Genomic DNA, 15,404 nt, shown 5'->3' with positions numbered 1-15,404 from the left:
TATCTGTAATATTTGTTCTGCGACAAATGTAGAATTTATTTTGCAATTGTTATGACTTTCAGTTGAATCTTTACATTTCTGTAGACCTCTCAAAATTGCAGGTACAGAAGAAGCTGGAACTTATGAAGCATACAAATTGCATAAGGTCCCATTGAAATCAATGTAAATGCTCTCAGTAATAATCAAAAGAACAGCTGGATCGCATGTATGGTGCCTGAGATACTGTCCCGTGTTTCTGTGTGTTGCTAAAAGAGGAAAGCAATCTCAATTAATGAGTACAGTGCTTTTGCTAAGCTTGTTCTGCATGTTAGCCTTTCGACAAAACAAAACAGAAAACCAGATATAAATGGTTAGATTGAAAAAAATTTTATTTTTCATAGAACTTTCTCTTCTTGTCTATATTTTATAGTATGTTGGCTCAATCATTTTATTTAAAACAATGTTTTCAATCAGTTAACTAAGCATACTTTAGAAGACAACTTAATGCTTCTGAATCTTGAATCTTAAAACAGAATTTAATGGATAAATGTTATTATGAGATAATCAAGAAAATAGGCTTATAAACTAAACACAGAATTGTAATTTTGGGGAGTTTATATTGACTGATTCTTGTTTTATTTAAAAAATTTATTAAGCAAGGCAACTTTATGAATTTCAAAATCACTGATTCATGTGTTACTAGTGGCCTAAACCAGTGATGGTTGAAATAATAAGTAATCCTAAAAGTTTACTTTGATATAGAGGCAAAAGAATAATACATATTCTGAGTGAAATTAAAAGTGGATTTAAATATTCAAATATACATAGAGAGGCCTATATGAATATATTCTAGACATAATTTGCGTCCTGCCCATGATTCCAAGGCCCCTGCCTTTACTTGTGGCTATCAGATATTAAAACGCTTCAGTCCCGAAAAGAGATCTGATGCGTGCAAATCTGAAGGTCTTCGCCACCTTTCCAGAAACTTGTCAATGCAGCAGCCTTCTCTTTCAGATATTTTTCCTGGCCACAGCTTTGGAAGAATCATCCAGTTCCTAAATTGATCTGATATGTGGAACAGTCAACCATAAACTCTGGAAGATTTTCGAGTAAATACAGATATCTTAAATACATTGTATATTTCATTGTCAGTGCCAGTTCACCTTTGTTTAGAAAGTTTTTAGTATGCTATTCCTTCAGTTATTGTTCCTTTTGAATGTATTTTTCTCCTGAAGAAAATTGGGATGAGAGGTGTAAGTGGTAACCCAGAAACACCCTAACAAATGCTAACCTCTCGCATATTTTCCAAAGGAGGTCAGGCTGGTTTTCTGGGGTTTGTACTTTTGTTTTGTTTTGCTTAATGGCTAGTACTTCTGAATTGCCACCAACTTCAACTACACTGAAATGAGTTTACTTGTAAAATATCAAAATGAGTTTACTTGTAGAGTATCAATTACCTTTGGGGGAAAATAATTCTAAGTAGACTGGAAGGTGCATATGGCTCTTGCAAAAATTAGATGGAAAATGATGAATTAGATGCGTGGGTGAAAAGCTGGCATTACATTTTGTGTTTGTTTAGTTGTAGGTAAAACTCCACCTTCCTCCAGTGCAAGCAGCCAGCCTCTACCAGAAACTCCAGTACTTACCCGCTCTGCAACCCAGACTCCACCAGCTGGTGTGACAGCAACTACTAGTGCTTCTTCTACTGTCAGTGCTCCATCTGCAGCCACTGGAAGCCCTGTGAAAAAGCAGAGGCCTCTGCTGCCTAAGGAAACTGCCCCTGCTGTGCAGCGTGTAGTGTGGAATTCTTCAAATAAATTTCAGACGTCATCTCAGAAATGGCACATGCAGAAGGTGCAGAGACAGCAGCAACAGCAGCAGAGCCAGCAGTCTCAGTCACAGCAACCTCAGTCCTCTCAAGGGACAAGATATCAGACAAGACAAGCAGTTAAAGGTACACACTTTCTAACTCAATGTGCCTGTGATGCCATAATTCCCCAGTAGTGATCTCAGTGCTCCAAGGCTGCCTAACCAGGAGTTCTTCCATATAAACAAAATCTCAAAGTGTGGTTCTCCTCTGATAAGTGACTTTAAAATACAACAACTTACTCACCATACCTGCTCTTTCTGGTGTGTATTTAGAGTCATGTCTCCTTATTTTAATGACAAAAAGGTTTTCTGTGTACCTGTATAAATTTTTTTGCCATTCTTAGCCATCACAGATTTGGGAGAGGGAACTGAATTATTTTCTGGATTATATGATAAAACCATTAACTATTCCACTTGCATGATTTCCACTATCACCTCAATATCTACAAACTGGATCCAGTTTTATCTGACAAGCTGCTGATCTGTACGGTTTTTCATAGAGTATAATTTGACAACATTGAAATTACCCAGGCCACATTTGTCTTTGAAATCCCTGTTGTTTAACTCTTAACAAGACTTGGATGCTAGTTTACTGAGCAAACAGCCACGGCATTTTAGAATGTTTTCACAACTGTTTTCTTACCATCCCTTGGCCAGAGGTTTCGCTAGTACTAGGCACGTGGTAATATAAGCCCATGCTTCTATTGCTTCACTTCACAGAACAACAACTTTATGTAAATTTAGCTTCATTTATAATTTCAAGTTAATAAACTGAACTGTTTACTAGTGTGCCTGATGAACAGGTACTCTCCATCCTGCAAACACTGCTGGCAAGCCAGTAAGTTCAGACAGAAGAGAGGTTTAGGTAATGGGTCACATACAAACGCTCACCAGAGGCACATTTCTCTGGTCCCAAACTGCTCTTCTGACTGTCATTTAAGAAGTGTTGAAGAAGCAGTATCTTTCTACTTGTAGACTGCACAAATGTGATACAGAAATACTCAGTGAGAAAAATAAACGCGAAGCTTGGTGAAGTCTTATTTTTAATAGAATCATACTTTAGTATAAGAGCTTAATATGGGCTGAACTTTAAATGTTCAGGCTATGAGTTTGTTTCATCAACGTATTTACTATTGAGCACATCATAGCAATGTTTCATCTTAAATATTACATTCTAGAAATATTTCAAATGAAAACTATAAAATCTATAGATTTCTTATACACTGAATTGGCATAAACAAAAATATAGTACATAGAGATAAACTGAATAGCTTTTTTATTTTAGTAATTCCTGTTTTGAGGATATTGCCAATGAAGACATCTTTTATAATATGCATCATTAAAAATAGATTGAAAAGTATTGTCCTTAAAAAAATTTTTTTTTAAAATATTTAAGGCAGATAAGTCATTAGGGATGAAAAGGTGAGGGTCTTTGCATTTTGATTTGTACTCTCATTTTTTAATTACCCACTGTTTAAGATTATTTGAAATATTGACCAAAGATGACAAAGCTTTTCTTATCCTGTTTGAGTTAGCACTATGAATAACTTCTTTGCTTTAACGAGTTAATCTAATGTCACGTTCCTTGCTCTGCAGCCAGCCAAAGGCTAATGTTGATCTGGATATATGTATATTAAACATGTCTCAACGCTAATAATAATAATTAGTAGCATTAATAACAAAAGAAAGGGAATAACACCAGGAAGTATTACTAAAGTAGGCTTCCTTCAACAGTGGCTCACTAAACCTTGTTTCAAAGCGAAAAGAAAAGAAATTCAATAATCTGTTTCAAAATTATGGCAAATGAAAACGTCAAAGTCTAACTTATGCTCATACATATGGTATTAGTTGGGAGTTCTCCAAATTGAGAGGTTAGGAAGTAAATTCCTAGGAAGTGGGATGGAAAAGTCCCCAAGTGGGAGAAAAACAGATCTGAGGGAGACTTTTGCATTGGCCAGTCTAAAATAGTAAGTTTCAAAGATATATTTGCTTCATTACCTTTAAGCCTTACAATTATGTACAAGTTCAGTGGCTGGGCACTGTATAATTAATTGATTAAATGGCACCATTGTATAAATAATGTCAGTCTTTGAAATGGTTTGGTGCGCACATTTAAGTTAGACATTGAAGTTAGAAGTTTGCCTATTTATTTTCATAATTGTTTATGTGATTGATCCGCTGTATGTTCTCTTTTCTTAGCTGTGCAGCAAAAAGAGATCACCCAGAGCACTTCCACATCCACTATAACCTTGGTTACAAGTACTCAACCTATTTCTATGGTTACCAGTTCTGGATCTGCAAGTACTCTTTCTTCCTCAGTTAATACAGACCTGCCAATTGCAACAGCTTCAGCTGATGTGGCTGCAGATATTGCTAAATATACTAGCAAAGTAAGTTCTTGAGCAAGGTTTTCTTGAGATTTTATTTGGAAGTGAACTTTCACATTTTTGACATTTCAAATTCTGAAATAAGTTCATTCTCAGGTTGTCATATGTTGCAAATTCGTTCTACTAAGTAGGAACAGCTAGATTTTGACAAAAGTGCTGAACCATCTTTTTAGAGCTGGCTGAATGCTGCCATTCCAAGCCAGAGTGTGTATATGATAGGCTTCAGCTGCTCAGACACTTTAGACCCTTTCCTTCTCATGTTACCCATTGCTGCTTCTTATTTACCTTGCATTGTGTTTTGGACCATTTTCTGTGTTTTCTCCTAAAGGTGCAGATATCCCCTCAGCATTGTGTTTACAGTAAATATTAGTATTTCTTCATCTGTGTCCAGTAATACATACACAAAAATGTAGTTTCGTTTTAAAACACTGTATAGCTTCATCAGATGGTAACTCGTCATAAGTGTGTATTCATGTATTAACACAGAAGCTAAAAGTTGTTAGAGAGATGTGGTGTAATACTTGTATCATAACAGTGACAGTGAGGGATGGGACATTAGTTTTTCATATACTGTCTTAGATTGCTAAATTAGAAAAATCAAGGTGAATATTATATAAGGAAATAAAGTTGAATACCCAGGCATTAAAAGCACCAGAATTAATCTTGACTATCAACTTTCAATGTTCTCACTCAACCGTATGGTCTTGGTGGGATTGCCAGTGGTCAGCAATGTCAGTGTCTTTTTTTTTTTTAATTTATTTTTATTTTTTTTAATTGAGTTTCTTCCCCAAACCCATGGTTGTATTTTTTCATTTGTAAATTACATCAATGGCAATTTCTTGGAAAAGTAGAAGGTCAAGCAGTTCACCAGTCCAGGACACATAAAATCAGAGTCCTGATCAAAAATGTTGTGTTCTACCTTCTAAATAGTCCTCTAAAAGTAGACCCAGATAAATACAGAGTGTGATACGGGGCATTGTTGATAGTAATGTAAGTTCACATCAGAATGGTTGAAAGGAAGTGAAAGTGGGTGTCTATTAAAAATACATATCACAGAATTTTCTTTTTTTATTTCGTCTTTCAGATGATGGATGCCATCAAAGGAACAATGACTGAAATATATAATGATCTTTCAAAAAATACTACTGGAAGTACAATAGCTGAGGTGAGTGTTAAGATTTTAAAAAAAAAACACTGCTTGTATTTTAACTTTGAACGTTGCAAAATAGTGCTTTTATATATAAAAGTACCATATAACTATACCTAAAAAGTATTATAAATTGAGACTCTCCGGAGATCCTAATTTCCATCCTGTTTTAGAAGTAATGATTACAGTGGTAGAGAAAAACACTGACAAAACATCAGATGGGCACTGTAAGATAAGCAGCAAGAACAGTAGGCCATCAAGCCCAGATCCTTAAAGCTTCTGTTTAGAATTTAATTTCGTATCACCTTGTTTAAAATCAGAAATGAAGTAATTTTTTTGAAAGTATCATTTTTTAAAAACATGTATTTGTCCGCTGGAGGAAGAAGATTTGAATTTACTTGTAGTACAGTAGCTTATCCCGGTTATGTGATTATGACCATAGTTTTTAATAGGTTTTTTAAATACTTTTAATACTTTATGCATTTTTTATGAAATGCTATGCATTGCTTTTAATTGTCTCCAAACGTAGTACTTAGTATCTTTTAAGTGTTTTCTTTAGACTTGGAAAAAGCAGATTAAACAGTGTAAACTAAGTACAAATGTGAACAAATAAAGCTCAGAGTTAAAAGTGTGACGGTTTGTTTGCTTGTTTTAACCTAAATAAGGAAGTCGCAATTTTGAGCAATAATATTTGTATTCCCAATCCACAGGGAATGAAACAAATGCTTTCCTAAGCCACATCTAGTTAAACAAACAAACAAACAAGTCATACTAATAAATGCAAGCAAAACTGGGGAATGGGTTTTTGATTCCAGTCAGAGAAATTTGAGACTCGACTAATTTCAAAGGAAGCAAGAGCAAGTTTAATAGAAATGCTCTTTGTTTTCAAACAATCTTGTGCTTTTATGGTAGGAAAATCTAGCAAACAAATATTTAGAATACTTCAGACTTTGGTTTGGGTTTACTATGGTCTTGTCCTCATGTTAATAAGAAGGATCCTTGATGTTAAGTGATGATCAGCCTCTTTGCTTTGGGCATGTTTTCTGTATAATAATTATGTATTATACACTGCACCTTGTTTATTATTACTAACTATTAAATTTTTAATATTTAGATTCGGCGTTTGAGGATTGAGATAGAAAAACTTCAATGGTTACATCAACAGGAACTCTCAGAAATGAAGCATAACCTAGGTATGAAATGGCAGTCCAAACCAGTGTATCAGTGCAAATGCTTGTAGTATGTATTACCTCCATCATACGATACTGCAAATTGTCCAAGTGAAGGACATAAAACCTTATATAATGTGTTGTGCTGACGTTAGTGGACACCTTTTGAGGATGTACACAAAGCTACTTCTATCCGTGTGTAGTGACAGGTGCTCAGCCCTCTGAGACAAATTGAGGCTAAAGAGAGCTTTTGATAGGAGAGAATAACTTTTTTTTTTATGCATAATTGGATAATTCCTCTTCATGAGATTTTATGCTGATTACTTCATTTTAATCCTCATATGAACCAGGTTCTGTTAACATAGCCACTGGGGGAACATGCTTCCTCTGGTTTCTTTGGAGACTGCAGCGGACGGTTTGGTTCAGATCAGCTGTTGTTGCACATACTTACTTATTTATTTAAAGTGAATAGTCAACATTCACTCAGTCTTGATGCCAGACTGTCAGTGAAATAAATTCAAAATACTACATTAAACAGATAAAATAATATTCCTCCTAGGAGGAGGATCTTAATCTCTACATTCACTCAACCATATGGGCGGGAAATGAAACCATGATTAAGATGTGATTCCTCTTAAATTATCTTTATTTAATGCACTGGCAGTGGGAAGAAGGTTGCAGTTGAGTAATCAAGTCTCTTTTCAGCTACATGCAGTCCAAACAGCCTTAGGGCTGTGTAAGAGTGTCCTCATCCACTTTTTGACTCTCTTTTTGCAGAGCGTATCTGGAATGGAAATGCATTAAGGGCTGAGTAACTCCATATTCAGACTCATGCCTTTGGTTTGTTAGTAATATTTTGCTCTGTCACATCAGGGTAGACCAGTTTTTCCACTGCTGCAGCCCAGTTATAGCAATCTTCAGAATTCCTTGGGTATGGCAACAACTCATCTGCAACTCACAGAACTGAACGTTTAGGTGTGCTCAGAAATAAAGGAAAAATCCGTTAAACCCTTTGTCACCAGTCTTAAGCTACTGATTTAAATAAACACCTTTAATGGTGTTTTGAAAGTATGTCAACTGGAGTTTTTCAGAAGACTCAAAAGATTCACCCTGAGTCAAGGTGGCTTTGTTTGTATTTGACGACTTTCTTGAAGATTCTGTCAAGCTCTTTCGCTCACAGTCACTCGTAGTGACTGAGGTATCAATTCGTAACTGCGTTAATAGTGGGTGGCTCTCGGAGCAATCTGAAGTAAGGCTCAGATTTACAGCTTTATTCACATAGCAGATGAGTTCTTACAACTTTGTCCATGTCCCTCTTGGAACTTTCACATTTTTCTTTGTAAAGACACTAAGATAAAATGAACAATTGATTCACTGTTATTTATGAGAAAAGAGAAGAAATATAATTCTCTATATTTTCTGAATATTGGAGCAGACCAAAAGTTTGGGCTTGTAAAGACAAAGTATGTTAGCAGCAGCTGCATGCATCCTTTTTGTGTTTGTGCTGCAGCTAGGACACCTGGATTCTGATCCTTTGTGGGACACCTAGAACTAAAGTGTTAAATGGAAGGTAACGGTTAAGGGTAAAAATCACCGTGCCAGAATAAGAGATGATGGAAGACTTTCGTTTGTTTACTTGGTACAAAACAGAGATGCCCAAACTGAGGGAATATTTTGATTGCTAGTTTTAATTTCATGTTGTCTTTAAACTCATGGAAATTATTGTTTTGCACCTTGCTGTTGGGGGGTGGAAAATGCAAAACTCATCTTCCTTTGCATTTTGAGTAGAACTGACAATGGCTGAAATGCGTCAGAGTCTAGAACAAGAACGAGATCGTTTGATTGCCGAGGTGAAGAAGCAGCTGGAACTGGAAAAGCAGCAAGCAGTGGATGAAACTAAAAAGAAGCAGTGGTGCGCTAACTGCAAGAAAGAGGCCATTTTTTATTGCTGTTGGAATACTAGCTACTGTGACTATCCCTGCCAACAAGCTCACTGGCCTGAGCATATGAAATCTTGCACGCAGTCAGGTAATCTCGCTCTGGGCTGCCCGTTTCACAGCGGAGGGGGTTGGGGTGGGTGGAATACACAGCGGCTCAACAGTCTTGATTCGCATGCGTGCAGATGTGCCTGTGAAGAGTGACTGTGGACTGGGACACACAAATAGCTGCTACTTTCTCTTTTTTCCTTTATTTTAGCTACTGCAACACAGCAGGAAACAGACACGGAAATTAGCACAGAAACATTAAATAAATCATCCCAGCCCAGTTCCAGTGTGCAGCCTACACCCACGGAAACAGCCAGCACCCCTAAGGAAAAGGAAGGTTCAGCTGATAAAAGCAAAGAGAGTGTTACAGTGAGTATCATTGTGGTCACTTCAAACAAAAATAATCTGTAAGATTTCTCTGAAACCTAGCCCTAAAGGCTTCCCTGGATCAGCCAGGAATTTATGACCGTTTGCATATTCCAAAGAGTGTGATTTGGGGAGTGAGATAGGGAGTTGTGGTTTTTTTTCTTCATCTCGGCAAAAAAAAAATCTCCTTCTGTCCTCTGGGAACACCCTTTCCCCTTCACTCATTCCCAATAAAACCTTGTGTTGGCTTGACTCATCCTTCCAGCCAAAGGGGACTGGACCTCCCTCTTTCTCTCTCTCTCTCCAGGACCCATCAGTGTAGCTTCTGGTCTGGATCTTTCGATACAAGTTGCCTTCTGATAAGCAATACTGACTGCAGCACTTCCAAGCCCTTCTTGCCTGGGGGTTCAGAGGCCAAGCTCAAGACCTGCATTCAAATCAACTTACTTTATCACAACAGACTGCCACTAGGGTACCACAATGTTCCATAACACTGATACAACAATTCACCTGGATCTACAGTTAACGGAGCAGTGTGCAGTTACGAAATCCTCCATAGCATCTACTCTGATAGTATTCAGTAGGCAAGGATGAGCAAATGCTCTAATAAAAGGGACTTAACATTGCATATATAGAAAATGTTTATAGAGAAGATTCTGCTTTATAGGTAGGGCTTGACTATTAGCAATTTCAGCATCGTTTTTCTTCTGCCCTTGCAAGATGTATTAAATGAAAAATTTTAGGGGGGGCTGATCCTTCAAACCCTTACACATGATCCCCCACATCAGTAGGAGCCTTGTTGTATTTTAAAATATTAAAAGCAAACTAATTTTGTAGTATTGTGATTCCAGCATGATGTCTCATTGAGATAGTCCTATAGAATTGGGAAGCATAGTAAACTAGAGAGCTGTGTTCATTTCTTGACACTTTTACTACAGTCTGGTGTTAGATCTCTGGGCTTGACATGTCATCTAAGGGAGTAACTTGGGAAACAGATTTGAAGAGGGAAGAAGGATGTGCTGTTCCACCCGAGTGCTTCGGTGAAGTTAGTTCAGCGCTGGCTCAGTCGATGTTCGTATGCGTTGTTTGTGGCAGCACAACCTTTGTGTTACTGGGGAAGCAGGGGACGGGAGAAAATAAATTACCTAAAACTTGCCAGGGAAAATTCCAGTTACACAAATCTGGAATTGCTTTCACACAGATGGTCTACCTGAAACATCATGCTGTATACATTGATCATGTTCATAATTTGAATTTTGTTTTATTAACAAAGAAGTAACCTGTGAATTCATTCAGATGCAAATTTTTAACACGAACAAAACATCCAACATAAATTTCATATTACCATAATAATAACAACTAGGTGGACTTTATGTAAAAGCTGAGACTTCTACTGAGGTTGCCTGTGCTGTCTCTGCAGATAGCAACAGGTGTGACAAGCAACCAGCCTATAAAACTGGTCCAGGTACCGCAGACCACCACCTATATTCCAACTACTCAACCCACAATTGTAAGTACAATATCATCATTTAAAGTCTGCAGTAGTACTGTTCCTGGCATTAAAACTGCTCAGTATTTCTGGGGGGTTGTCTCCGTCTGCTGTTCTATCAAGACATGAATTCACTGGTAGAGTCTCAACTTGCAGTGCAAAATCTCTTGTTTTGCTGTGCAACGTTCCGCCCTTTCATTTCACCAGTCGTTATTACAAGGATTCAGAAATTGCCATTAAGTACAGCGAAGGCACTGAGGACAGTCAGACTTCCATTTTACATTATGATGTTAGTTATTTGTCCACTTCATGTATATACTTGACCACAGCATCAATGTAAATGTATAGAATTCATTTTAAATACCTTTTAAATATCTTTTTGTCTATGGTATCCTAAAGAGATTTAATTAATTCTGAGCTATGCTTGATATTCCTGTGACATCTCAGTTACTATGAAAGAAAATATGCATTTGTCAGTGGTGTATCTCCCATGCAGTCTTGCACATTAGCGTTATGAAATTATGAGAAACAGCATTGGAATCAGACCTGGGTTTTTTCCATCAAAGGCTTAACCGGGACACCTGAGTTCCCTAGTGTCAGGCACAGGAGATGGGACAGAAGTGAGTTCCATTTTTGTGTTTTATACACCATAATATCCCCTTCTTTCAACTGGTCGCGTTCTGCAGCGCTCACTTCAGAGTCCGCATGGCATCTGAGCTGGCGCTCTTCTGCCAAAAGGAAATGGGCCAATACTGCACCGGTGGCTGAGCGGCACACTCTGGCTTGGTGCTGGGTTCAGCACAGAAGCCCACGCGTGGGTACCTTCCGTTCATTTTCTGACTGAAGTTCGATAATTTATGACAGTAACTATGTACTAATTTAACAGCGTACCTTAATCACACCGTGGCTGTGAGGCCTCACTTGTGATAGAAGCGACCGTGCCCCCCTCCCTCCTTGCGTACACCCCCACCCGCTGCAGCGTACGTGCCGCCGTGTGCGGGTGGCTACGAGGGCACCCCTAGAGACAGCGCTCCAGAGCTGTTCTAGTCCACACAAATGTGGGGATCATGACTTTTCACATTCCTAGCAGCATTTTAACTCATTTTGTCTCGACTGAGAGCACTGTGCACCTTTGCAGCATTGGCCCTAAGTTGCTTGGACTGAATTACCATAACAACAAGGTTTTATATGTATTTTGAAGTCGAATAGCAAACATCACAGATGTTAGGCTCTTCTGTGAGTAGCTGAGAGGTTGTAAGATCATAAGGTGGTTTTGTGTAATATGCAGAAAAATGGCAGTTCCCATCATTGGTTTTCTGTACTACAAAGTGTATTGAGTTATGTGAAGCGTAACTGGAACGTCTGAAGGGTTTCAGCCTTTATTTGTGCATGTTTAAAACTTTGTACGCATTTGCATTAGTCTTGCATAGCTACAGACACCTCTGTATTTTAAAGACTGCACGTGCAATTTAAATAATTTGGAACCTTAGTGCATGTTTAATATGTATGCAAAATGTACATATGTGTAAAACTGGCAGAGGTGGAAAATTTACCTCTCAGGGAATGATCTTAATGCATTTAAGGAGTCTCGCACATTCCATCTCCCGATCGCTGTAAGAACCGAAACGTAGTATTTTTTCATGTGTGTAAGTGTGTGTATTTCAAAGGCGACTGTGGCAACCTTGATTTCCCCACCCGCAGCGCTAGCAGCGACCCACACAATGGCTTCTTTAGGGTTCAGTTTGCACTTTGTTTCCAACTAGGAATTTCTTCCTCTGAACAACTTCCAGTGTATCTTCTGGGTACCGTTTCCATTGAACTCTCTACACACATCTGAAATCATTACAAAACGGCAGTAATCTCAGAATTTATTTAACAAATTGGTTCTATGTTTCGTTTTTGTTCCTTCTGCAGTTAAAATAATGTAAAAATACGAATTCATCGTCTTTGCATTCCAGGGAATGGAGTGAGTAGGCTTCTGGAAGGCACAGACTTTGTCACAAAGGAGCCGATAAACGCTCCAGGCTGTAATCCATCTCAGTAGGGATACTCACCATCTTGGCTGAATACCACTACGACACTAACGTGGTTTCTTAAAACAATGGGGGGAAACATGGGGCTCCAGTGAACTTGTATTTCTTCTTCCGTGTTCTCTTTGGCATGTCACCCTACCACCGGGGATCTGTGCATCCCTTTCAGATTCCTCAACATCTCCCTTCCCGTTTCTTCCACAAAACCTCGGGAACTGAAACGGATGCATCTGTCTGCTCGCCAGTCGTGCATCGCTGCGATTGTATCATACTTGCCAGTTGTTTGGTACAGGTGTTTCTAGACTTCCTCACGTTTTTGGAGGAAGGTTAAGAGACTGAAGATTCAATAAATCCTTTCCCAGATCTTCCAGAGCGATGTGACCTTGACCAGATTGTTTAACATCCTTGTGCCTTTGTCTCTGCATCTGTAGACTCAATTACCACCGATAGAGATGTCCTGAAACTTCATTTGTCAAGATTTATAAATCATGCTCTGTACGATGGAAGTGAAAAGTCTATTCTATATTAATATTTTTACAGGGTGTGTAAGACAGTTCCCAGTAACACTGATGTTTTTGTTATTGAGTTGTGCAAAAGTTAACTTTGGTACTTTTTTGTTCAAATGGATGTTCTTTGTTCTCTTCTGCGTAGACCGAATGCATGGGGGAGTTCTTTCTGGGGCAAAAGACTTCAGTAATGTGTAACAAGAATATACTTATAAACGAGGGTATTTTTGTACTCCAGTTTGATTTGTCAAAACTTTTTCAAATGACAAAGGATTTTCGTAGCCCTTTTCCCTCTTCCCATGTCTTAGTTTGGGGAAAATACATAACTGGATGTAGTAACTACGAGAGCCTAAGTCTCCGAGCACAGACAGAGTGCGCACAGTACTGACAGGACCACCCGTCCCTGTAGTTAGGCAGGAGTAGTAATAATGCAGAAAAACGCTTGGCTCTAGGAAAGTAATAACCCTACTTTCTGCCCTGGAATCAGGTAATACTGCGGTAATAAAGGTATAAATTCTTGCACAAAATTGGAACTTGTTCTGGATTTTCCCTGGAAAATAAATCTCTCTTTCTGTGGTCATGTTTATGTGACCTTTAACATAACAATGTGTTTCTCTTGGTTTTAATCCACAGACCATTCCTGTAGTGGTAAGTCCTTCTGCTGGGACAGTGGCAATGAGAACTGGAGTTCAGTATGTTCAGACCACAATGCCAGTCCAAGTACGAAGAGTCTAACTGCTAACGAGAAGTCCATACAATTGTTGGAATAAATAAATCTAATAGAAATGTGACAAATAAACACAGTTCTTTGGATTAACCTCAAAGGTTCAGACTTTAGCTTTGTATATGTGTACAAAGCGTTAACTACACTACATTAATGTAAAGCATTAGCGCTGGCTTAGGAAAGCTGAGGACAGGTAAGATCCCTGTTGAATCTATGCTTCTTTTGTAAATAATGTACAATTTGTGGATGTCATTAAAGTTAGAGCACCATCTCCTTTTTATATTTGTATTGACTTTAACTTATAAAGAGCGTTTGAAGTTGGAAAAGGAAGGTTTCAAACAGCCTCGTCACAAGCTAACACTGAAACTGGTCTTGGGAAACTGCAGTTACGCATCAAATAATATAATCATGAGAATCTGAACCACCTGATTTGCATTTGGATTGAAAAAATCTTCTGCACTTTGAAAGTCTCGTAGAATTTCTTTGAGCAACCAGGTGATGAAGGGTGTCTTGTTTCAGTTAATTGTATTAGGCGCATTATGACATTTCCAATCTGTGGACCTGAAACACATCAAGATTTACATTGTTTTTTACAATGACCAGACTGTTAAAATTTATATTGTTTACAGGTTAAAATTAAGTTAAGATTTCTTTCAGTCTAATACCAGAGGAGTTGGGAAGTGTAATAGCAGCTGGTTGTAGCACGATTTCTGATCAGTGGCATCAAAGATTGAGAAAAGTCAAGTTTGTTCCTATGCTTCACAGTTCGGTTTTCCTTTTTTTTTTAACAATCCTCCGAAAGGACTCGGAACAAGAACTAGGTGTGGAGAAAACCGTGGATCGGGAAACGTGGGCAAAGGACTTTTGATGCTGGGCCAGAGCATGTATTATTTATATGATGGAGTTTATGATTTTATGTAAGCATGACGCAGTACAGTACGAGAGGACGTAACCATGAAAATGCTGTCTGTTACACTTACGCCGTAGTCCCATTTTGTATGTTGTGTAAAACGAAAGCATTGAACAAAGCAAAGGTGATGTATGTATATGAGAAAATTAATTGTATGATATCATTCCAGTACAGTCTGTTGTACATTTTAGTCACGTTGATTTCTCCCATTGTTTATAAAAGGATACGGTTTGTACAGTCTCCAGCTAGTCCCCGTATTAGAGGGGAAAAGTATTAGAAGACAAAAAGCGAGAACAGAATATTCGTGAATTGCAGTTGTGTCAAAAATAGCCTAGCTGGCCTTATTTGTGAAGCATAATTGCTTTTAGCATATGGAAGTATTTTTTCACATTTTCTTTGTATAAAATTTGTATTAAACTTAAAGATCTTTTTTGACAATTGTGTTTCTTTGTGACTACGACAGGTGACACACACGATATGCTTTGGGTTTCTCCGGTTTTTCAAGAAACGTCACAATTTTTTTATTAAACTGTTTTAGAAAAATGTTCCGTGTTCCTGAATTTCCAGTTCCGTTTCGATCTGGATGAATGTTCCCTTCGGCACAGTCTCCGGATCCCAGAGAATTTCACTTCTGTTGGGATCAGAAGTGTGGGACCTTCGGATCCGAGCCTGTCAAATCCGAGGAAAGACAAAGCAGTGCTGGCAGCCTGCAAAGTGGCAGCCGTTCATGTAGAAAACCCAGTAGCATCCGTTTTCTCTCCGTTTTAACGGCAGCAGAGGTCCGTCGCTTGCTGGGTAACATTGGCGCAGGGGCTGGGTTGGGGTCGGAGCCATCAGCGAAGT

The 15,404-nt window shown here is 38.3% G+C and overlaps 1 protein-coding gene across 10 annotated transcripts in view; it reads left to right on the top strand.

The window, feature by feature from the left end:
• Positions 1-15,404, top strand: part of ZMYND8 (zinc finger MYND-type containing 8) — an 84,380-nt gene that overhangs the window by 66,337 nt on the left and 2,639 nt on the right. For 7 of the 10 annotated variants that reach the window (XM_087749443.1, XM_087749438.1, XM_087749435.1 and 4 more), the window contains 7 exons: positions 1,559-1,933; positions 4,048-4,238; positions 5,320-5,400; positions 6,497-6,575; positions 8,340-8,579; positions 8,748-8,905; positions 10,323-15,340. In XM_087749443.1, coding sequence (XP_087605569.1) covers positions 1,559-1,933; positions 4,048-4,238; positions 5,320-5,400; positions 6,497-6,575; positions 8,340-8,579; positions 8,748-8,905; positions 10,323-10,520 — 1,322 coding nt within the window. In that variant the 3' untranslated portion in view covers positions 10,521-15,340. Of the gene's footprint in view, positions 1-1,558; positions 1,934-4,047; positions 4,239-5,319; positions 5,401-6,496; positions 6,576-8,339; positions 8,580-8,747; positions 8,906-9,209; positions 15,341-15,404 lie in introns of those variants that run through there. The other 3 variants (XM_087749437.1, XM_087749444.1, XM_009473283.2) reach the window with 3 other exon arrangements.

The sequence above is a fragment of the Nipponia nippon genome, unplaced genomic scaffold (genome assembly GCF_047370975.1).
Source record: "Nipponia nippon isolate SJK-2023a ecotype South Korea unplaced genomic scaffold, ASM4737097v1 scaffold_13, whole genome shotgun sequence".
Taxonomy (NCBI): Eukaryota; Metazoa; Chordata; class Aves; order Pelecaniformes; family Threskiornithidae; genus Nipponia; species Nipponia nippon.
The sequence above is the reverse complement of the archived record's forward strand: the minus strand, read 5'-3'. Positions and strand labels throughout refer to the sequence as shown.